This window comes from Melopsittacus undulatus, chromosome Z, assembly GCF_012275295.1.
Source record: "Melopsittacus undulatus isolate bMelUnd1 chromosome Z, bMelUnd1.mat.Z, whole genome shotgun sequence".
Lineage (NCBI taxonomy): Eukaryota > Metazoa > Chordata > Aves > Psittaciformes > Psittaculidae > Melopsittacus > Melopsittacus undulatus.
This window is the reverse complement of record NC_047557.1, coordinates 8428427-8453216: the sequence shown is the minus strand read 5'-3', so window position 1 is coordinate 8453216 and position 24790 is coordinate 8428427. Positions and strand designations below refer to the sequence as shown.

General features: G+C 41.3%; 1 protein-coding gene across 50 annotated transcripts in view; it reads right to left on the bottom strand.

Moving 5' to 3' along the window:
• Positions 1-24790, bottom strand: part of CELF4 (CUGBP Elav-like family member 4) — a 709268-nt gene that overhangs the window by 298507 nt on the left and 385971 nt on the right. For 27 of the 50 annotated variants that reach the window (XM_034072596.1, XM_034072597.1, XM_034072594.1 and 24 more), the window contains one exon: positions 2522-2570. In XM_034072596.1, the coding sequence (XP_033928487.1) occupies positions 2522-2570 (49 nt within the window). Of the gene's footprint in view, positions 1-2518; positions 2571-24790 lie in introns of all 50 variants that reach the window. The other 23 variants (XM_031043795.2, XM_031043757.2, XM_031043778.2 and 20 more) reach the window with 1 other exon arrangement.

Genomic DNA, 24790 nt, shown 5'->3' with positions numbered 1-24790 from the left:
ATTCAGGTATTCTTGTGCTGTGCAGAAGAGCTGCTTTGTCTGCCAAGCCCCACTCTTCCCTCACATCCCATCCTAATATACGGATGGGGTATAATAAGCTACAACTTAAGTTTCTTTGTTGTTGAAGCTGACCTTTATCTTGCAGCCCTAATGAAGTCTTTTGATGTGTTCCTAAGATACACAGCCTCCTTTTTAGCATTCTGTTTGCCGTGCCTGCTTTAACTGGTGGGCTCATGGAGAACGTAAGTTTTCATACAATGCCTCCCTTGGGTGCCAACTGTTCTTTTCTCCCATAGTTGCCCTTGAGTCATGCCATCCTGAAACATCACCAGCCCAGAAGCATCTAGTCATTGGGGAATTAGGACAACGTGCCTTTCACATCAATGATGAGTGCACCCGCTTGACTACTGCATTGTGATCACCACCGGTAGGTTCAGTATGGGATGAGGAAAGATGATGGTTCTTTGTGTTGTGGAGATAATTAGCTAAAGTACAACGGCAAAGGGACCGCTGGTGTGATGGAGACTGTGGAACCAAGCCACCACTAGAGCCCTCTGCAGTTCAAACCACCCACCCTGAAAGCAGCTGCTCTTAGCAAAAGAGGTTGAAAACCCTTCCCAGAAAGCCAGGCATGTGTTCTCTATTAGTGATTTGCATTTTTTTTTCAAAAAGAACGATTGGGAGCTATATACCCTGTAGGCGCACTGAGCAAATTGGCCAGCCTAATTATTATTTTTTGGTATGTCTAATTAAATAGACAAAAGGCCCTCCCTTCACTCTCCCTGTCGGCACGAGCTTCACTGGAATGTGCATAATGTCCCCTCATTTACCCAGGCAGCTGAGCTTTTCCTTTTTCCCCTAGGAGACTGGCATTGACAACTGCTCATGGCTTACCCACTCCTACTCAGACACAGAGCCAGATAGTCAGACAGGAAGGGAAAGGGGCAAATTGACCTGGTTCTGTTAACAACCACCGACGATGCTGCACGATGTGAGATGTGTTTGCAGCAACTTAGACATGTGCCATGGCCCTTGATAGCAGTACTTGCCATTGCAGAGCCCATCAAATACTTTCTGCCCACTGTTGGCCAAATTCCCTCAAATTTACTTTACAGAAACACTAAAAGTGCAATATTTATCCTTGAGCTTCCTGGCAGTTTTCCAGCACTCAGCTCTTCTCCTGCTCTGCAATTACACAGCACCACAGCCCTTCCTCACAGAGTCTGTGTCATCCTGCTGGTTTCACCACTCCGTAACACCAGCCCTTTAACTACAAGCTATGTACAAAGTCTTCCAATGACTTGAGTCACTGGAGAGTTTCAGCCTCACACTGACGCAGTCAGAGCCTCTGGAATCCAAAGCTTTCAACTGAAAAAAGAACATAATTTCAGTGCCTTTTTTGTCTGAAGCATTTTACTCGTCTTAAGTAGCTGTTGCTGGAGATTTCCACTAACGCCAGCATGAAGACAGTTGTCCTAAAAATGAGGGAGAGTTTACGTCTGTGGTGGAAATTAAAGAGTTTTCACACATCTAAGAGCCATCTCATTACTAGATGACAAAGTCTACTCCCACATTTACAAGATACATAAACAGTCATGTTTTTACTGCATATATGGGCAAAAGTCTCTGTTCTTTCCCAAAAAGATAGGGATAGAGAGGAAGGAAGCACCGCATCATTGTATGTGTGCGTGTATATGTGTATATATACAAATATATATAAATGTGCAGATACAAGAAAAAAAGACAAGAATAGTAATTTATCCAGGATAACAGGCCATCTCACACTTTTTCAGCAAGCTCTGGTTTTGATCTGACAAACAGCCCCTATTAGAAGAGTACGGTGAAGTATCACCACATCAGTTCTTGTAGAAAACCTTTTACAGGAAACACCTTATCTCTGGTGATCTATTGAACAGTCACTTAGCAAAGCCTTCCAAATCCACTGTGCAGGATAGAAAAGCAAAAGACCAGCTCCTGATTTCAGCTACACCTGTGCAAATCCTGAATAACTCCCTAGGAATGAGAGAAGTCTTCAGTTTCCACAACAGGTTTATCCAGATAAGCTGATACAGGTGCAGAAAACTGTTACCTCAGAATCTGCTTTTTCCAAAAGCAGAGGTGCTTCAGCCTAAGCAGAAACAACACAATCAGAGAAAACATATCTGCTTCATCCTAACAAAAGTAAACCCTTCTGCAGCTCAGTCCAACATGGGTCAGAAAAACTCACATTGCAGTACCGCTGTTAAACTTTGTTAAATCAGGCCTGATGCTTCGCTTCTTAACGAGGCAGATATTTGTTTCCCAGGCAATTGCTGGCACCTGCCTGCCTTTTAAAATCAAATAATAATTGAATATGAGGAAAGTGAGATGAAGTAAAGGAGATTTAATAAAGAGAATCTTTGCTGCAGAGGGAATTTCTTTGGCAGTGATTACGTTACTAATTGATCAGCACATTGCCTGAGAGAAGCCAGAGACAACAATTATACTTAGCACAACGGCTGAAAGCAATGCAGTCAACTACCTCCTCGGCTTTCGCTGTCCGCTGGTTTCACCTGGATCGGTCTGTTCATCTGTAAGAAAAAGCAAAGAGAAACACATAATTAATAGTGGAATCAAGTATTCATATACTGAGGGTTGCTTTGTTTTGTTTTTTTTTTTCAACTATGCATCATAGCTGGTAACAGAATCTGCACCATGATGGGGGAAAAAAACACTAAGCAAGGGAGTAACCACAAAGTGCAGGCTGCTTCTTGGTCTGAAGTAAATCAGTGTCACCCCATTTACCTGACAGGGGCTCTGTTGAATCATGGTGGGAGGGAGATCTGAGTCATTTCACACAGGTCATGAAATTTTAAACATAAATTTTTAAATTTCTAATAGTTTCCTCTGGAACTACTACTGTATCAGAACAGAAATGCTTTGTCCAGGCGTTGGAACCAGTGAAATGTTAATTGCAAAGATTTCTTGAGATTGGTATGATGAAAAGAAAATGGAAAGGTGAATTCCACCTCCACTGTTAGCTCATTAGGAGAGTCACCTGTAACACAACAGACTCCGCTTCATACTTGGTGAATGGGATTTGGATCTGATTTGCCCACATCCTGCAGGAGTGTTAGTTATCGAGGTATTATCTGGAGAGGGTAGGATATGAGTCAAAACTTCTGATGTTTTGTCAAAAATCTTTTTCCTTTCTTACATCAGGACGTAAGTACAAAAGCCTTGCCATTGTGATGTGAATAGGATTTCTGTTCTTTAACTTATTTCTCTCTCACTCAACAAAAGCACTGGGGACAATAATTTTCCCCAGAGCTTCTCACTCCCAGGAGAGAGGGCAACAGATGTCCACAATCCTCTTCACTGGTAGCGCCTAACATGATGTGAGTATCTGATGAACAGGGGTCAGTATTTACCTCTCCTGTTAGTAGCTGGAGATGCAGACTGGATCAGAACCAGCTGAGATTTTCATCTGCAAGCCTTTCCTCCCTCTTCCTATATGTCACTTAGAGCAATTCATACACTGTGTAACAGATTATACAAAATATCTTTCTGTGTGTGACCACCTATGAGTGACATGAAGTTATCACTTGATTTAGCAGCCAAGGAAAGTGCAAACAGGCATCACAAGGAGCAGGAAGTCAGAAGGCACTGGGAGTCTCCCAACATATTGCTTTCAATGATGTCAGACCACAGACTGGCTGATGAGTATCACAGAGCACCTTCAGGTGATACTGTCCCTCCCTTATTTTTTGCTACCCCCAGTACCCTTCATGGGTAGCAAGGCTGATAAGTTTAGTTTCTTTTTTTTGTAATTTCTTTCTTTTTTTTTTAAAGTAGTTAATAGTAGTTTAGATTTATTCTAATTGCTCTGCACACGTATTTAGCAATAAAAGTTATCAGGCTGTCTGACAAGTAGGTTAAGACGATGGAGAACCTAATAGATCTTGCTGCATTACTTCCTCAAGAGGAAAATGTACTTAACCATAAACTGACTACAGTTAGACTCACACTTGGGAGAGAAGGATCAATGGTTCCAGACACTACTGAGCAATTTCTGCTCCCCAGTATGCCTGTAACATCCAAAAAACTCCAGACAGCTGAAGTATTAAAATCAACAAAGAATCTGGTACTGGGTAAACCTTGTATCAGCCACTGCTTCTGTGACTATAAAGACCTGTCACTCACACACGTATTGCAATACATTAGCAGGACCAGAGGTGATATACTTAAAGGCAACAGGATGGACATCCTGCCACAGGGCTCCAGTAACCTAGCTGTTACAGGCATTTAAAGATCTGACATCATGCAGGTGAAGAGGGTAATTTATGTCATGTTCAAATGTCTAAAAAGTGTAATTTTAAGGCACTTTTAAGCTTGGTGTCTGAGATGGCAAGGATGAGTGGTCTTCTTAATGGCTGTTTCTCTCCACTAGTCATAAAGATAGTCTATGCAGTTAGAGTTAGGTGACGTAAACCCCATCTTGGTTCTCATATGCAGGATAATGAAGCCAAACTACCCAGTTACTGTGCTTAACTTCTGCCAGCTACTCAATCACTGCATTTGATTTGCATTTACAACAGGTTGGTATTAACACCATTTATTTACCAAGGACTGACTCGATATCTGCTCACTTTTGCAGTTGTACTCACACTGTATATCAGGGGTTGCTTTGGTGAACAAAATGGCTAATCTAGCTCCACTGGCTAGGGAAGAGTGGGCAGAGGTCCCTGGTACCCACTCCAAGACAGCCCAAACCGCAAACCTAAGCAGTCACTAAGAGAAATACTCACAGTACCCAGGAATTTATAGGAGGTATGCTGCATACAGTCCTGACAGGCAATGTCTGGAATCCAAAACGGGTACAGCTTTGCAATGCAGAGCACTCCATAAATCTACCAATGTACATACTGATTGGAAGCTTGCTAAAGGCCATGAAAATCCACACTGAATTTCAGTAAGCTTTAGATCCAGTCTTTATTAAAACTAGACAGAGTGCTTCCTACATGTACAGTTGCACACGGTCAGTTTGCAAAAGGCAGAGAAAATCATCAGACCCATTAGCAAAACATTTGTTTGAGTGTCTTTTAGGGTTTCTTTTGTCTTTTTATCTGAGATTGGGAAATGAGAAAAAGTAGATGATTCCCACGAAAATAAAAAAAAGAGAGAGGGAATAGAGGAAGAAAAACCTAGGGAAATTAATAAGTAAAAGGCTAGTGTAATTTAATGTACACTATGATTTATACACTTGACAATTTCTTTATAGACCAAAGAGAAAGTGCTGCCTGCACGGAGCCCATAATACAAATTGAGATCATCTTGACATGAAAGACACCAATTATAGGAAGAAACACTGAGAGGAAAATAATTAAGTTTCCTCTCTTCATCTATGGAACATTTATTTATTTATTAAACACAGACATTCTGGGAGCAACCAGGTGTCACAGGGAGCAGAAAAAGGCTAAGTGGGAAAATAAAATGGCAGAATGATGCACCTTCCTGATACCTTCCCCAGTCTGGAGAAATGCCTTTTTAGGGAGAAGGGAATTTAGCGGTTCAGGCTCACTGCTAGGAATCGTCATGAATTGAGTACCTGTCCTGTCTTGGTGGACTCTGAGATTGTGATAGGAGGAATAAGTTTTGCCAGTCATCAAATAGGATTAATACCATGGGTATCTGCATGAGATCATAGGAACTACAGACACTGCTGTGAGGTTTTATTAATCCCTACCACTAGAAATCTTCAAAAGAGATTTGGCAACATGAGGAAAGACCTAGGTGGGCTGATCCAACATTTGAACTGAGAGACAGACAGGTTGTACTCTATTAGGCTCTTCTCTAGGATGTGCTACACCTCTGTGTGTTGCAGTGGTCATTATTTCCTCTGCTCACAGGTGGTCTTTGTGTTTTCCTTTGAAATATGGTCATGATTCCTTATTCTACATAATCCTTTTTGGGCTGCCACATTGAGAAAGGTATACTGATTTACCATTGGTTAACCCAGAATGAGTTTGTCTCCTCCCTCCTAATATCTAAAACCTGACTACAAATTTTTATTCTCTATATATACTATGAAGATTCCTGATACCGTGGTACCAGAGTGCTTAATAGTCATAAACGCATTGTAAATCAGGACAACATATCTTTCCTCATTCATGATTCAGAATCCAAACTGGCCACAAATTTACTCTGAAGTGCCTCACTCAACAGTGATGCCATAACAAAGGTGTGCTGAGGACCATGGAAACACAAAGAGGTTTAGGCAAGAGACAAAGAATTAAAGAATTAAATTGGGTTTCTGGTTACTTTTGAAAGACCTAATTTTTAAAAGAGTGGCAAGTGAATGGCAAACCAGAGTTTCACTCACAGCTGTGTTCCCAGTGTTGCCTCAGGCAAAGCTGGTGTCTACAGATTCTCTGTCTGCATTGGAACTATGGGCACTGTGTACCACTACCACTGTGAATTGGCCCCATAACAGGAAAAGGGGTTGCCACAAATGCCATAAGCACTTTGGTTCTTGGAGGAGTTAGGACATCAGGTTCTCCTTTTTCTTTGATCCTTTGTACATTCTTCCCTGCTTAAAACCACCTTTACTTTGTGACCTTTGCACACATGGGACAAGATGATTGTACTTGTTACACTTCATACCCTTAATTTTGGCTTTTCCTTCCTTTTGACTAAAACCAAAACATTCAAGTAATGCCAGATGTCATCATCTCACACCAACTTGCCACTTGCCCCACCTACCTCCACCCCTATCCTCCCTGCAAGTAGAAACACGACATCATTTTTCATGTCCAATTACAGCCACTGTGGTGCCACTGTTAAAAGACAGCACAGGTACTCCTGTCAAAAAGGGTTTGAGTTACAAGAAGCAATGAATTACAGCAAGCCCTTTTTCAATTCTCCACAGAAATGAAATGTCAGAGCTTGCCACTGTATTTTTCTCAGCACCATCAGCTACAGGCCACTGCAGGAATTAGACAGGGGACAGACGCTTTTCTGCATCATGATTTTTCTTTTCCTAAGGTTGTCATTTTCTCCCCCAGCAACCTTTTTCTGCTCCCTCTGGCTTTGATATTAATTTAGAGCAGGTAGAAGGATCACCTGGGAAAGAAGAGTAGGAAGCAGAGACAGCTGATTCCTCATTGTCTCCATCTTTCTTCCTCTCACTGTTCCTACTACACTTTCTTTTCTTGTTTTACTCACTTTTACATTAGCCATTAATATACCTGATATTTCTAGCCAGGACTAAGGCTCTACCAATCTTGAGAATGGACAAACACAGAAAGAAATAGAAGAAAGGAAAAAACAAAAAAGGATAGAGATATCCTCAATAGCTTCAAATATCTGAGAAAGGAAGAAAAAGTGAGGATGAGACTGATGAAAATCAGTGAAATGCCATTACTGGTCAGGAAGATGGTGTCTGAGGCAGAAGAGAACCATGTTGAAGGTAATCTGCTGGTTGCACTTAAGGAAGCTTAAGAAAGAAGTCACTTCAGAAGAAAAAAATGTTATTCTAGAGCTTGCATGATCTATAAGGCCATGGAAGATGAACACATGGATCATCTATCTCATAACAGTCTTTCCACCTCTCATTAGAGGGCTTAAGAAGTTTGAACACTCCTTAAGAACAGATTAGGAGAGGTGATTAAGGCTTTATATCAAAAACTGTGAGGAAAGATATTCTGTTGCCCATGTTTCCTGAAGTTACCAAAGATCCATTCTGGTAGAGTGTAAAAAGTAGATGTTAACCTTAGGGTTTCCAGCTCCATATTGGCCTTCTGGATGAGTCTGGATGTATCACTACAACTACATCTGTCTCTTACTCAGCCTTCTCATCTGCCTTTTTCTCAGCTTTCTTTTCTGTGAAATAGAGATAAAAGTACTCTGAATGTGGTTGATGAAAAAATGTATCTAAATATTGGTGTTGAACAAACAAGCAAACATCCAGTCATTTCTATGTCTGGATTAGGTAGACAGATACAATGTCAAATAACAAACTCTTCTCACTTACAGATGTTCTGTCTCTAAATCAATGTGGCATAGAAGGTCTTAGTAAATGCTTACTGGGCACTGCTGCATCTTTGCAGATGCTGGCTAACCTCATGGAAGAAAATCCCGTCCCAGAACAACTTGCTTCCTAAGGAAATTTCCAGAAAATAATTACTTATTTCTTCAGTGTGAGAATTTTTCTGTTTAAAATCCCCCTTCCAAAACACTAAAGAGGAATTTCATTTTACTACTTCTGCCAACTTTCTGGGGGTTTGCCATGTACACAATCTTTCTGGAGTCAACACAGCTATTTATATGAGTGGTGGCAGGAATGTGTTTGTAGGGTCAGGTCATAACTTTTAAAACATTGAGCAAAACCTGCTGTGATTGAAGGCCCGAAGGAAATGCAAAGTATATTAGTGTCAAAGTTGGAAAGGCCAAGAAAATCACCCACAATCGAATTGTGTGTGTAATTGCAAAGTTCAAGTAAATCACTCTGTACCTGATACTGAGTGACATAATTGAATTACAGTGATCTAAACTAGATAGCCATAAGAATGAATCCAAAGCAATCTCCTCTTTCAGAAGGAAAAAATAAACCAACCCAAAAAGCAAAGTCAGGGCCTCATCTCAAGGAAATTTCTGTGAATGTTACAGAATAAGGAAAGCTGCTTCGACATTAATTTTGCTACACAACCAGCCTTCTGCATATTGCAACTGTAACACATAGAGCAAAAACCTACCTCCACAGGAATAGAGGTAAGTTGTGGTTGAATGAATTGCTATATCATTACACATTAAACATACATTTTTGTGGGCAGTAGAAACTGTTATGGTGTTGGATTAATGAAGGAGCAGATAGAAGAAATATTCTAGGATATTTGGTGAAAATCACGTCTGCTTGCCTTGTGGGAAGCACTCACTAGTAACACATTGCATCTGGAATGACTCTATCCTAAGCCTTTTTGGGGTAGCGGACTCTTAAATCTTTCCTACTACCCTCTTTTCCTGCCTGATGAGATGTGTGTCATAGACATGTACACAAACAGAGGAGAAGACCTGAAATGGGAATGTATGACATATGAAAAAAAAAATCTTGAGGGGTCTGACCTTTACAAATCAGTCAATGCTCTGGTGCCTACCCCGAGAATGATTGCTGCCGGCCATCCCTGAACTCTGAGAGCATTTTCTATATATCATATAAAAGACATTATAATCCATCCATCTAACTATCGATTTATCTCTCCACTTGTCTTGCGTGTATAGATGAGTCTTAAATTCAGTTCAGGTTTGTGTGTAGAAGCCTATGATTTCAAATCCAAAACTTTCTTCCTACAAAGCTGTTTGGGCTTGAGTTGGAAGAAACAGCTGATTTTTTTTAATAGCAAAATGAAACCTTTCCAGTACAACAAGTTTGTATGTGGGAAAGCTGGGCCTGTAGTGATCAATGTCATGGTGCCTCTGGTTTTGAATGAATTTTGTAATGGTAAAGGGAGAGCTCAACTTGTGGCAGGTTTGAGGTCAATAGGAGGAACAAAACACAGGATGCTTGGAACAGCAAAACCTTATTTTCCAAAACAAGAGAAACAGCACTGCTTATAAATATCATTTTCAAATACAAATCTGCATGTGAAAGAAAAAGCAGGAGATCCCCTTAAAGCTTTGGCAGCCACACAGTAAAAGTGGTGTTTCACCTGCTAGACCATGCCATCACACACACTCTATGCCCTAAGGTACTGATACCCTACACATCCAGATGGGTATTTATTTGCACTCATGGATCTTATTTGGTTTGTGCACTTGACCTTTCTTTCTTGGGAAGAAGTGTCTTGCTGGATACTGACTTTAGTTTAGGAAATGTGTCTGAAGTCCCAGACTCCTTACATGTTTGAATTGTTACTTTACATTGACTGTACTCAAGCATATAGAGTCCAAGGACTGGCCCACTGGTGATGGCAAGCTGTACAAAGGGTCTATTTGCCTGTGTATCCTGACATCATAGTGTAAGTTCTCAAGGGGCACCCTGTTCATTAAAGCCAGTTCTTTGCTGTTACCATGGACAATCACAATGTGAAATTCTGTTCATAAACACATGAAATTCTAATATACAATTAAGTAAGTCTTTTGCTGTCCTTTCCTCCTTTCTTCCCTAATATCAGTAGGGATAAGCTATTCTACAATCTCACCTCTCTTCTAATTTCCCACTTGAGTTTATTTCAAGATAATTTACATTCAATTTTAAAAAGTGCCTAAACCACCTTTATCTAAAATAGTTCTTCTATATCCTTGGCATTTTCTATTAGCCAGCTCTAAATGCACTTAGTAGAAAGAAACCACATTCTCTTTTAGCCTAGATATTGTGCTCCCAAACTCTTTCAGGGAAGAGCAACACCATAATCCACACATATGAAAGGAGCCCCAACCAAGATTGCTTTAAGCTGCCCACCATGGCTAATGAATAAGTGTATCTAGGTGACAATGTAGAACTGAAACGAGTGACGTATGTGCCAAGGTCCCAGATGTGTGCTCAGCTTGGGTGTTTGTGGTTGTAGGTTTCCCTATGCCTAGTTGAAGTCTTGCTCGCAGACCTTGTATCTGAATTGTCTCACAGTTGCTGTCTGCATTGGTCTGCTCTGAGGTTGCCTAGCCTTGCCTGTCATTTGGATTATGCTCAGGAGCTTTCTTGGTGAGGAAGTGTGGACAATTGGAAAGGTGAAGTGTCCTCTTTGTGTGGAGCAACACAATGTTCTGTTCATGTTGGGCACCCTGCACAGAGGCCAGAGGCCTCTCCAGCATGAATGTGAGTGGGGCAGGCAAGCAGGCCAGAGAGGCAGATGTATTACTCAAGGCATTATAGACATAACCCATACCCCCTCACTTAGAGCTGAACAAATGTTCTCGTTTTTTCCTTATCCTAAGCCCATGATCTCTGGCTGTTGGCACTTCCCTGCTGTGCTCTTCATTCTGTAGGCTTTATCACTTCTTCTGAAGCAAGACCCAAATGCCGCCTTTGCCACTAATGGTTGCTTGGCTTGATTCTGCAGACTTTAGGCAAGGCCAAGCTCCATTGACTTCAGTGCTTTGAGTGCAAAAGGAGCTTGGCCACCGTCCATCCAAGAAGATTAGACCTTCTGTGCTTGTGGATTTGTATGCCTGGCCACAAAGATAAGAACCACAGCCAGCCCTTTTACCCGTGGAGAAATGCTTTCCACAGCACTGCCATTTAACAAACAACTGAGTAAGCAGTGTAAATTAACTAGCTGCTTTCACCCACTGCCAGAACCATGAAATAAAGGCTCTCTCTTTGACATAAATGTGCAGATAGCCCCAGGGCTAGAACTGAAACATACCCTCCCTGGGAACTGGAATTGGCTCTCACAGGGTTAAGGTTGCGAGCAGGTTTTTCCTTGGTACTGGACTAGATCCACTCTGAGCCAAAAAGTGATTCCCCCCCCCCCCCAAAAAAAGAAATGGTCCTTCTTTCAAGGGTGAAGTGTTTACTGGCTTCCTCCCACCCCCATTTCCTTTCTCCCAAGGGTCAAAGCAGCTTGCTTCAGTAGCGGATTGCCTAGGTCCATTACTGAAGTTCATTCCTCAGTCCTCACCCCAGGTAGACCAGACCTAATCCTATTCCAAGTAAGACATTGTGGCATTTCTGAATCTTAGGGGCTTCCTTCTCAAGTCATATTTCTATCATTATACACGTCATATGGTTGTGCTCTCCTTTCACTTCTATTAATGAACAAGCACAGTATAATTATTTTAAGATAACCAGAAATAAGTCCCATTTGAGCAGAAAAAAGCCCAGCAGCCATGCTACCTTCTACACTGGTTTCTCTAAACTGATTTGAAATAACACCTCAAATTAGATGTGTGAAAACCTTGCCTAAAGATAAAACCCTTAGCTGTGTACCGGAAGAGGGCTGCAGCTCCAGAAGGAGCTGGCAAAATGAAAATAATGTATAATAACAAAAAAACCCCCGAACAAATCAAAACCAAAACAAAACAAGAAAAGACTCAGAGCAAGGGTAAGATTATCTTAATCTTGACAGTCCCCCTTTAAAGAAAATCTTTTGTCAAAGGGCTTAGAGCATTAACTTTTTCTTCAGTCCTCTTTCACATCTAGGGAAACCATAGTGGGGATATCTTAAGCCCAGCCGGCAGCCCCAGTTAGTCCTCTGTTCCTTATAGAAAAATAATAAGCACAAGCAGGAACCTTACAAGTATTATCATAGCTTTCAGAAAGAGAGGAAAAAAAAAATCCTTAGCTTCCCAAACATTTTCTGAGTTGGGAAAAGCATGGAAAGCTTAAAAAAATCCTCAATCTTTCCAGAATTGAGATTCTCAGAATTAATGCAATCCCCTATACTAGTTTCTGCCTGTACAAAATCAGGCCCTCCAATGCAATAGGAGCTGTCCCTCACCCTCATCTATGTGTAACTGGTATCATCTGGTCCTATGTTTTGACAATTATCTATAACGTAATTGCCAGACTGATGAGTATTGCTGATTAATTATGCCATCCTTCAAAGTTAATCTGGGTACTTACAATAAACAAACACCCTGGTTGGGTAACAAGGGTGATTTTCTGTGTCTGTTCCACACAACAAAGGCTAGCAGTCTCATTCCACCATGTAAGGATGTGGTTGGAGACTCCCAGGGATTCCTCTCTGATCTGTCATTCATGTGCAGCTATTTCTCTTCTGGTCCCTGACCGCACACTCATTTTTCCCCTCCTGAATGATAAATATTTCCTCTCTGCTGAGAGCTATCCAACAAGAGTGATGTCTGATACTAATGAATCACTGATGCTTTCCTCCTCTAATTATGCCTAAACATTGCCTTTCTTTCTTTTCCACCCTGAACATAGACTTTTTTTCTTTTTTTTTCTTTTTTTTTTTTTTTTTTTTTTTGCATCAACATGTACCAAAGCATTAAACAAGACATTCCATTAATTTCTTCATCATCATAACTTAAGCCTGGGACATACCCTTTAAATATTCATTCAGCTATGAAAACTGGGCATTAAAATTTTAATAATGTCAAGCTCATTTGAACTGAGCTCCTGGGGGACTATTACGATACAATTAGAATAAATATGATGATTGATTTGGTGTAAAGGTTCACCTGTCCACATCTGTTAGTGGCCAGAAGCAGCATGCCACCTCTGGCATCACAGCCAATAGATCCAAGTTATTTACTCCTTTCTTCTTCACCCCCATTTGCTTTTTTCACTTTCCTGCAAATTTGACCCCCTTGCTTAATTTTGTGTTCAGTTTGGTTAAAGTTGGAAGAGGCAAACCAGAGAGGCCTCATTGAGAAGAGACAACTCATCCAGCTACATTTTCCTCCCTCCTTCCTATTCTGCTGTGGCATTTGGTTAAAGACAGAGCGTTGATCAGATACACTAGAAGTTCAGCTATAAACTTTCTGGTGGTATTAACCATTAACCTTTTTACAGTGTGTGTCTGAACTCCCAGGGACTGATATTTCTGCATGGATCACTATTAAGCCTAAGCATGTTTGAAACAGCGTGGAGGAAAACAAGGCTTGCTGCTTTCTATCAGCGTCCTTCCAAAATCACAGCGGAGAAATATTCTGAAGATGTGACACAAAGCAAAAAAAATTCAGAGAGGGAAACCAAGCAAGAAATCACACTACTTAGGAAACCTTCTGTTTCAAACACAGGATGTTCTCAAATACACAGACAGATAATTAAAAGATTTTGGTCCACTGGGTGATAAGCATATTTGAAGATTTGGGCCAGATTGTACTTTCTCTCTCTGCAGTGTGAATTGGGTGTTACATGGTGTAAATATGAAATGAGATAAATTGGAGCCATGACCACTGAGAACAATTACGGTTTTGGGGTTTTTTTTTGTCTTTTTTTTTTTTTAAATCATCTACTTTATATAAGTTACTTATTAATTCTTTGAATTAGGGTATAGTGCAAGCCTCTCTGTATTTAAAGATAGCCCTTATCTAACGTTTCTTACAAACACTGACAATGTTTCTAGTTTTTTAAATTTTACACCACATATATCTGCTTTCCTTAAATCCTCGAATTCTGGACCCAAGCAAGTTTTTAAAATGAATTTTAATTCCAAAATAAAAGAAATCCTTAATGCTCAAAATATAGCTTAAAGAAAATGAATATGTGAAAATAAAATCTCTGTTATTTGTATTATCATACATGGTTGCTCAAGATAATTTAGGATTGATGCATCCTTGCAGTACACAATTGTCATTGTTAGAAGTATTATTGGCTTTTCACTGTTTTAAGCTGTTTCTTTCCTCTCTGTACTTTGCTTAAAGCAGATATTAATCCTAAATCTGTCATTTTGTTTCTCAAACTCACATCAAGTCCAGTTCTTTTTTCCTATTCATCCTCTCTGCAATGTTTACTATTAAAAACCTTGTAAAAATATACAAAATTGTCCCCAAAACATTTTTCTGCTAAAAATTAAAGAAAACAAAATAAGTCTTTTGCTAAATTTTATAGAACAAAAACACACATACATAAATCTTTAGACAAAATCTTTATATTTAGGATCTGTTCTTGATGGCAGCAGGTCATTGTTCCAGTTACAAATCAAGGGGGTTTAATTTGTGTCTTTAAGGAAATTAAGGCCAGGTTGGATGGGGCCCTGAGCAACCTGGTCTAGTGGAAATTGTCCTTGCCTATGAGATTGAGTGGAAATTGATGATCACTAAGGTTGCTTCCAACCCAAAACATTCTAGTCTAATTAGATGAGCTCCTGCGATCATCCTCTTTATTTGCCTTCAGATCACATAACTAAGGTGACACAGGTGAACTTGTGGGTGTTTCTATATTGAGAAGTGAAAATAGAATTTCCTGGTTTAACACAGATGTGGGAAATGATGGCCATGAATTGGCACTCACTTTTGAAACTGTATCTGATTCTCAAAAACACCTAGAAGCCCAAGACGACCACAGGAAGTACTAACACAGTTACCAAAAGTGCTTATGTGTAATGGGTGTAACGTACTCATGTAAGATTTCTGTATCACTTTGTGGTCTTCCCCCCTATTTGCTTCACCCCCCAAAAAGGAAAAGATGTTTTAAGACAAGTAGCCTATTAGACATTACAATATGGAGACAAGAAAGGGAGGTAGTGGTCACTTGGTATGGACCTTCTCAGAAAGAAAGCAGTTTGGAAGTTTAAAGTCTACTTACTGTAAATGCAAAGTGTGAAAAGATACGGCCTTGAACTGTTTTTCAAAGTCTATAACCTATCATCTTCTTTCCCACTTAGTTTCCTCCATGGAGAAAGGGGTTAGAGAGTAATCTTTACCTTAAGGGCCCATTGTAAGGATTAATTAGATATTATTCCTACAAAATTGTAAAGTTCTAAAATGCTATATAAGCTCTCAGTGTTATTATAACGTGCCATACTCTGCATAACATATACCACTGCTATATTATCCCTTGGTTGTTCAAGACTACAGAACTGCTGCTTCTAATTGAGTTAATGGCTTCATAGGTTGGTAATTTAATAAAACAGACTGCTTAAACCAGCAAGGTTTTGATTAAATGGGGTGTGTGCAAAGGGGAATTTATATTTGTTAGAAGCTCCATAAATCCAAGGTATCAAGGCACAGATAATGTCGGTATAATAGTCAATTATAGAGGGAGGAAGGAAGGACAGAGCTGGAAGCCATAGAATCAGAACATCTTTAGTTGGAAGAGACCTATAAAGATTACTGAGGCCTCCTCTCAGGACTTCCTCACCCTAATCATTTGACTAAAAGGACCTTCCAGATGCTCCTTGAACTCTGACAGGGTTGGTAATGTGGGGAGCCTGTTCCAGTGACTGACCACCCTCTCAGTGAAGAACCTTTTCCTAATGTCCAATGTGAACTTCCCCTTCATTCCATCTCCTCATGTCCTGTTGCTGCTCACCAAAGAGGAGATCTGCTGCTCACCAAAGAGGAGATCTGTTGCTCACCAAAGAGGAGATCTGCTCCTCCCGCTCTGCTGACCCCCTTGAGAAAGCTGTAGACCCACGTCATGTATCACTGTAGTTAGATATTTTGGTCTATTCTAAGGACTATGCACAAGTAAGCAACAGCGTGACCATGCAGATGGGACACTGTGCTTCTCCCACCACTCACACTGTTTTTTTTGAGAGACAAAGGTCATGCTCCTTGCCTGACTTTAGAGAGAAACTGAGTTGTTTCTTTACAGCTTGCCTTACCCCTTAGTTTAGCTCTAATACTGGATGGAAAAAAATGGAGATTTCGGGACAGATCCTATTTGCTTAGTGAGCAGACTTAACTTGTACTTAAATCACAATACTTGTGAAATTGGCTTTCAGAAGTAAGCACCTGGCCTTGCCCATGAAGAGAAACGAGCTGCTTAAAGACCTCCAGAGGGAGCTCTTGCCTGCCTAAATTTAGACAACTAAATTATGCAGACCCAATTTCCTAGACAGAGAAATTAAGGATTTACTCCGGGAAGCCTGCTTCATTAGGTACTTAAAATGTACTCAACAGTTAGTTACTTCAGTACACAGACCTTCAGTACACCTTTGACTCCAGCGATTGCCTGTCTGTAGTGATTTTGGTCTGTGGAAGCAGCTCCAGGAACCTCTACTGCCTATGGAGGCAGTAGAAAAATACGCCATGAACTTAGAAAAGCAAGAAAATTAATCCTTGCATCTTGATGCTTTTTTTTGTGCTGTAAATGTCAACTCATAGCTGCTTCAGTACCACAGATCAGCACCACTGAGAGTTAAAATTTTGTTCTTGTATCATCTCTCAAGAACTCCAAATAGACAAATCTGAAACCAAATCAATCCTTTCTTTTGTCCATCTGAACCTGAAATACAAAGTGAACCAGGCACAGTGAGTCTGGCTATTTTGTATATAAAGAACAGCACCCACAAAACTAATGAGAAGCTTTTATGGCTGTCTGTTGAGCACTGATAGATAATCAGGAACAGGTCCAAGCTGCAAAGTTTCATCTGTCAAAAGCTGGGCAGAAACTTTCCATAATAGGGGCCAGCCACAAAATTCAGATCCTGACACAAGCACAGCCAGCTTAGGAGGGCATATGGCAGTTGTGCTAGCGGCTGGGATTATATCTCATTCAGAAATCTGGCTCAATGAAGCAGTTACTCGCTCACATCTTTATCTGACCCAGCCAAGCACTCCAGCCCAGACATCTGCATTTCTGCAGGGCTCCATTCAGGCACAGGATGCTGTGGGGGTTTCAGGGATGCCTGACCCTGCAGATGCAACCAGATGATGGGGACCTGAGGGCAGGTGTGAGCCCTGAGCAGGGCTTCTGGCAGGACAACCAACATTTTGTGGCTCCAAAGGAGCTTATGTCAGCGCTTCCACTTCAGAGGGGAAGAGCTGGCTCAGCAGAAATGGAAAATAATAGAGTGGGAAGTCTGGCATCAAATCTGGATGGTTTTCCTTCTCCCTAGATGCTGTGCTCCTGTTCAATGACAGGTTATTGGTCCTGCTAGCTGCTAATCTCTAGCCTACCATAGGGCAGGGGTCAGACTGCTTGATAAAAATTGTCCTCCTTGGCCCTAAAATCTGTGAACTTTGCTGAAGTTCAAGAAAGGTTTGTGCCTTCATAGAACTTTGAGTAAGGACTCAGGACAATTTGCTAGTGGCTCCAGGTGTTATGCTTATTCCCCACGAGAATCTTATTAGACCATCATCAGAAATGCTGTTCTGATTAACAATTTCTTGCCGATTCAAAATGTCCCTTTCCCCTGCCCTGTGATAAGCTCCACTGAGCCAGCAATGAACAAAGGGAGCTCAAAATTCAGCTCCTCCACATGAGGTGGTGTTTCTGTGTGTGTGTGCGCGTGTGTGTGTGTGTGCTTTAACTAAATCATTTATGGTCAATAATGCCAGGTTATTATAGGTCAATAACTTTCCATTATTCACTAGCCTTGCTGTGCTCCCACTGTCAGGCAGCACACCGGCATGTCGGCTCTTGAGAAGCAAAAAGCTCATGATGGGAGCTTTGGAAAAGCAAGCACGAACACAGCTTGAGCATAGAAAAAAGAAAACAGAGTTGGGAGAAAATGTGAAAAGTTCTAGTTGCTCTCAAGATTATCTTGAGGAACGTGTATGTGACATCCTCTTTCTCACACATGCATGGACACTCAGCCACAAAATTCATTATTCCTGTGCTCCCAGCTGGTCAAATGTGAAGCAGTCCAGATCTCAGGGCTGCGTGACCACAGAGCTGGTCCTGGGTGAACATTATCTCTCATTAAGGTCTACAAGCTTGGGCTCAATGCCACAGTAGCCTGTGGGTTGTCTGAGCTTTGTGTGTGTACAGTTAATGCTCACAGCTGCTTGCTTTGCACTGAGTACCCAAGAGAGGAATAGTATCAGTTTTTTGGTTTTTTTTTTGTTTGTTTTTTTTTTCCAAGTCATGGTTCAAATATTAATTAAAAAAAACCCAAAAATGAAGAAATCAAAAATTGCAGGACAACATGAAAATACATGTGCCCCTGCCTGTAGTGCATTAGTACTAATGTGATAGTACATTGATACTCTGTGTTTCACAAGAAAAGTGGTCAGGAGCCTTGAATGGCAGGCATATATAAATAATAGTCTGCCCCTGTGGAGACTGCAGGAGGCAAAAGCCAGCCCTGTGATTTGGCAGAGATTCGTTTTTCCCCTGTGCAGGGTCTGAGCATGCTGTTCCTGACCAAATATTTTGAGACAACAAGATGCAGTTGTGGGACGGACTCATCTTTTGTAAAGGGCGGTAAGTGGAAAATGAGCTTCTGTGTGGAAAGTGAAAGCAAAAAGTAAGTCAAAGCCTGGGACAGGAGACAAGAAGAATAATTCAGCTTTTTCCTTGAAAGCAGGGTATGTGTCTAAGCTATCTGCCTAGAAGAATTTTGGCTTTCTGCTGAGTGTTTTGTTGACCCTATTTCCATCTAGCACTGAGAAGGTTTGTCCTCTATGAGACAGTTTGGCACTGGTAATACTCTGTACATGGAAAGCGACTTGGCTTTGGGGGAAAGTGTTGCCTTTTCCTAATGTCTCATGTAGTAGCCACTGCTGGGATAGCAACCCTGTCAGCCTTAGCTACCATTCCTGCACAGCTCCCATGGGCAAGGAGGAGTTAACAGGAGCGCTGAAGATCTGGTCCGTTTTGAATGTGAATAATGGAAATACTCTCCTTCAATCGTGTATTCAGTGCAGGGATGTACAGAGCTATAAAGTTAATCACTATCTGGGCCACCCCTATTTCCAGAAAAAGAACTTTAATACCTCCTTTATCCAATGAAGTACCATTGTTATACCTGCATATTATGAAGGGTTTATTAAACCGGTGATAATCTATTCAAGATAAAGTGATCTGTATGGCCAACTGAGCACAGATCAGACAGAATGATGGGAGGTTATTGTTAAAATATGCAAATTCACATCCTATTGAAATGCAAACCCTCCAGATAAGATTTTTTAATAAATCTGGTCTTTTTTCACTGCATGAAGGTAACCTAATGTTTATTGACTTCAAGACCATATAATGGAACGTAATATCTATTAGTCAGATCCTTGCCTCTCTTTTGATTACTGGAGGTACATGTTCTGGCTCCCGAAGAATTTTTGTTTTATGGTTTGGTACAAAAGAAAAGATTAAACCCCCCGAAATTAATTAACTTCTTTCTACCCAACACCCCCCTTTCTCCTCAACTGCTGTCATTAGTTACTCAAGTAAAAGGAAGCAGTACCCATCAACTGAGAAACTGTCCACTATTTTCAGTGTTAGGAAAAATAGCCAGAAGAAGAAATGCTGCTAATGCAGAACAGCTCTGCACAGCATAAGACAGAAATTAAGACTTTTGGGTGCCTTCCTTGTGTTTGTTTATTACTATGCCAGAGAGAGTTGAATAAAGTTTTACTTCACCCTTCTGTAAAATAGGTCTATGAAATAGCTTAACCTGACTTCTGTGTGTGTGTTTCTGTGCGCAAGACTTGTTTAATGCATACATTCATTGTGATTTTATGAACTGTGGAGGACAGGTGACTACAGAACCATATACAGTTGCAGATACCAAAGAAGCAGCTGAAATAAAGGCTTTTGGTTTAGAGAAATGCTAGTGCTGTGACAGCAAAAGTTGAGAACTCATTTCTGCTTAAAGGTCCCCTCCTCAAACCATGTAAAATCTACATGCTGATGTGGATTGATATGAGATTTAGCCTATCTGTCTGGTGGAGGTGGAAGGTTTGTTTCTCATTAGAAAGCAAAAGTCAATGGAGTGGAAATACCTTGAAATTCAGCTTCCTAGCTCCTTGGGAAAGCCCTGCCCATCTCAAGTAGGTTTCTTCATATTGCTGATAGGCTCTCCCAGCTGTTTTGTGGTCCAATCAGGATAGTGATCATGTCTAAAGAAGTCTCATCCACTCAGCATTTAACCCAGTTGGAGCTGATGATCACAGTGTAGACTCAATGAGACAGACGAAGGGGCTGGGCAGGGGCTAGTGTCACTGCAGAGGATTGGGCTGGTGGCTGCTCAGCTGTCAGCATGTAAAGGAGGCATTCCATAAGCAACCAAAGATATGCAGCCTGGGATGCATGAATGGCTGCCTGCACTTGGTTATCTGAAGCAGCTGCAACCTTTTCTGACCCATGCTGTCCTGCACAGACACGGCTATACAACAGCCCAGGGGCACATTATTCAAGTACAGTCAAAAACCTTTATAAGACTGGTCCTCTCTCTCACAGCAGACCTTTGCTTCTGTCACAGCTGAAGAACAGCTGAAGAAAATAAACCTTTCTGGACAGTTCACGTATTAGGCTGATGGGGATGTGCATAAAATGTGTTGCTTGGCTGCGTGTCTGCGGTGGAAACAGCACTTCCCATCCCCAGTCTGCATCATCGCAAAAACAGACTCTCTGCCCAGGTACCCTTCTCATCAGTCACTTCGCTGGGTATACAACCAGTTACAAATTAGCACTTAATCAAGATAAATCCCATAGGAAGGATATGGATAATGTGCAATGCATTAAGCCTGCAAATTAAGATGGTCTGATTTAGCCCTGGCTTTAAAACTCCCAAGCTTGCATTAGGACTAATGATGAATGGATGTACGTTCCTGGATGGACAGGAGCTCTGTCAGGACGATGTTGCCCAGCAGTGACAACACCAGTGCAGACCAAGTGCTCTGCTTAATGTTCATTAGGCCTTCTATGATCTCCCTGCTTGGGAATGTGCTTTCCCTTGCTGTGGATGGTTGAAATAGTAACACTTCTCCAGCATCTATTGACTTAATGGTCCTGGATTTTAATAAAACCTCAGGACAGTGGTTGCTGGCATCATTTACCCACTGATCAGAGTGGGGAAGTTAAGGCACAAAGGGTCACATTTGGAAAGGTTGAGCTGCACAGTGCCCAGGGCTTTCCGTTCACTGGCTCTAAACAGGAATCTGTACATCTTCTTGCTTAGGCACTCTAAATCATGCTTGGGAGTCTCTTGTTCTTTCACTAACTAGCTGTGGGGATGTAGGTGACATTTCAGCTCTCTAAGTGTGGCCCAATGTAGTTAAAGCTCAGTGGCCTGAATTCTCCTAACACATTAGTGGAGGAGCACAGAAAGGAAAGTCCTTCCCCTCCCCTCTAATGGGCTTCAGAATGGATGATGGAGCAAGTCCTGGTGCTTTTTGCTCCAGGTACAAATACAGTTGTTTCTAATGAGCTCTATGGTGCACCACACTTTGCAAATAATGCAGTTAGATATTCTGTTGGTGTGTAACTGAGCAACCACAGAGCTCTAGTTAACCTTTCTTCTTGCCCCAGCTCCTGCAAGACCTGAAAAAAGTTTGTTACTGGGACTCCCATCTACTATATATAGTCCATAAACTAAAATCTGTTTGAGATCAGGGAGAAAGAAAACTCCTTAGCAATTTGTTCACCCGTTCAGGGTCTACAACGGCTGGAGTACACCAAGGTGTGAATTCTGCAAAAGGCAGGGGAGCTGCTATTTTAGGGGAAGGTATCTATGATGGAGACTTCAAGAGAAATCAGCTTAGTCCTGGTGCTGGCGAGCATCAGGAACCTGCTACAGTCTGCCAAGGGTTAAGGGGCTTTATTCTGGCTGCAGAAGTAGTTTACAAAAGAAAAAACCTTTAAAATAACAAGCATGGCAACATCTGTGTTTTTAAATGTACTTTTCTTCAGATTTGCACTAGTGTGCAAGCTTGTCACAATAGGGTACTTTCCTGGATGTCATACTGCACTTATTACTGGGAACGACTACTTTCTACAGTGCATCTCTACTTTATGGCTTTTTAAGATATGGATGCTGTCATCATATTCCCCAGAGATGTGTTCTGGTTCATGGAGAGGCTCTTTTATATAATCTCCTGTGAAAGATTAAAGCAACAGCAGCAGGAACAACAATAATGCAACAAACTACCTCCTGAGAAAAACAACAAAGTAGTGGTACAGACCACAAAACCTCATCTCCCGCTGCAAAGCAGCAGGCTTAACTAAGCTCACATGGCCGTACTTGTCTTTCCATAGGAAGGCTGGATTACATTTATCCCCAAGAGGACCAGCCCTGTCACCCTGTCCTGGGAAGAGTTAATTTGACTTTATCAAATGACATCAGAGTTTTTCACATGATCCATGTGGCCTGGGACTGAACACAAAGGTTGTGATTGCATGTGATAAAAACAAGGCTCCAGCAAGGCTTAATGCCTGTTTGATTGCCTGTTGTGTCCACTATACATCTATCCTGGTGCTCCTGGTGCTCTGTTCAGCTGTTCTCACCTCTTCATAGTTCACCTCACACAAATGAAGGTTTGGATTTGCTCAAACCAGTTGAGTGTACAGTAACAAGCACACTACTGATGTACAGTAAAACCTGAATGCTATTGAGTAGGTAAGTATATGCAAACAATGGAAAACCTGCCTCCACCAAAGTGTGCTATCTCTTCACTGCTCTTTTCCCCTCCAGTATCACTGGTCTGCTCTGCACGGCCATCCTCCCTGATGTGCCTCCATCCAGCAGCTCAGATCAGGTACCACCAGTGACTGCAGCTCTCTGCCAGCCGGTCCAGCTCCTGATGATACTGTTTCTTTCCTAGTCAGAAAATGTGAAATGTCAGAGTTTGTGACTATGCTTCCTTATGCCTTCCTCCACTCCTTGCAGAGCAAACCCCAGTCAAAACAGAGATGATGGCAAGAGAGAAACTGAGGGAGAAGATCCACTATTCATTCATAAAACACTACTAGTGAGGGCATCAGATTACCTTGGGGTACCTCACCCTGTGATCCATGCTGTCAGCATGTGCCAGTCTAAGCAGAGAGAGAAGCTGTGCCCAGCCAGAGAGGCACAGCAATTTGCCAGGAACTGCCAAAGCCAGAGTCCTTCTTATCACTGTGACATTTTCATTGCCAGACAGCACTTTCACCACATATCAATAACAAGAAGGTTGGTGTGCAGCTTATGCAAGAGGAGAAAGGTGTCTTTTTTTTCTTTTCCCTTTCTTTTATTTACTTCCTGTCTAAGATAAGAGGCTGGTAGCTGCCAATCCACAGGAAAGAAGAGGGCTTTGCAATGGGGGATAAGGACTAACATGGCTTCTTGTTAAATTTGATAGTGACATTTTGAGCTGAAGGAACAGGGTATGGCTGTGCCATGAGGATGTGTATTTGTATTTTTGTGTGTATGTTTCTTCAGCTCACAAGCTAGAGAAAAAGAGGCCAAGCATGAGAGATCTGTGTGTGCTTGCACTTGACTGTAACATGTTTCTGGCTTTACTTCAAATCCAGATTAAGAGCATGGATATTAAAGTTTGACCATGGACATGTGAATTAAATACGTAAAGAAAGCTGTCCCGGGCAGATAAACAAATTGAAATGCAAAATTAGTGATGGAGGATCAGGAAGTGATGTAAAAACTGGAAGAGTTGAAGAGCAAAAACTAAAGACCTGTGGTGTAATGGAGCTGAAAGCTGGAGGTTAAAAAAAAAGTCTCATAAAAAAAAGAAATATAACAAGTGCTGTCACAGATGATTATAAGGGTTTGAACCTGTCACCTACAGCAACAAGAACACTGGCCTTTCTCAATTGACCTGAGGAGATAATGCTGTTAGCTGAGGTTAGAGAGGGCAGGTGATGAGTTGCTGTTCAAATACCAAATAAAGATGTCCTTTCACTCCAGATAATTAAACCAAAAATATAAGCAAACAAGGCCTGAAGTTCTGGAATTGCCTGGCAAAGTCCCTGAAATCCCTTAAGTAATGCTGCTAGACCTTTTTACCTCAACAGCATCCACCCATTCTTATGAAATACCATCACCTTGCAGATATGCTGTTCCCTGGCATTCATTTAAAACATACCAGTCTAGACACAACCAAACTACACCCACAGTCACATTCCAAAATGTCCTGTGGTACTTTATAATGCACTGAATTCCTGCACGACACTGTTGGAATGCAGTCATTTCTAGGAGGTAACACAGATGTCATTTAACCACGCACCATTCTAATGTGCAAGACAGTAAAAGCGATGGGAGAAGGTAAATTCCCTCTTTAAAGGTCAAGAGCAATTTGCTTATAACTTTTTCTTTACCTATTTTGTTCACTTCCTATGAAGATTTGAACAGTTGTGTTGTATAGCAATGAATATTCAACACTCCCCCAAATTTCCAAGACATATATATAAATATTAAGAAAGCTGAGTGCTCCATTCTCACAGATATATGTCTGCTTATTGAGTCAGGAATATGGAACAACATATAATTTCACTGATCTGTCACAACTCACTGACACAGCCTTGAAGAGT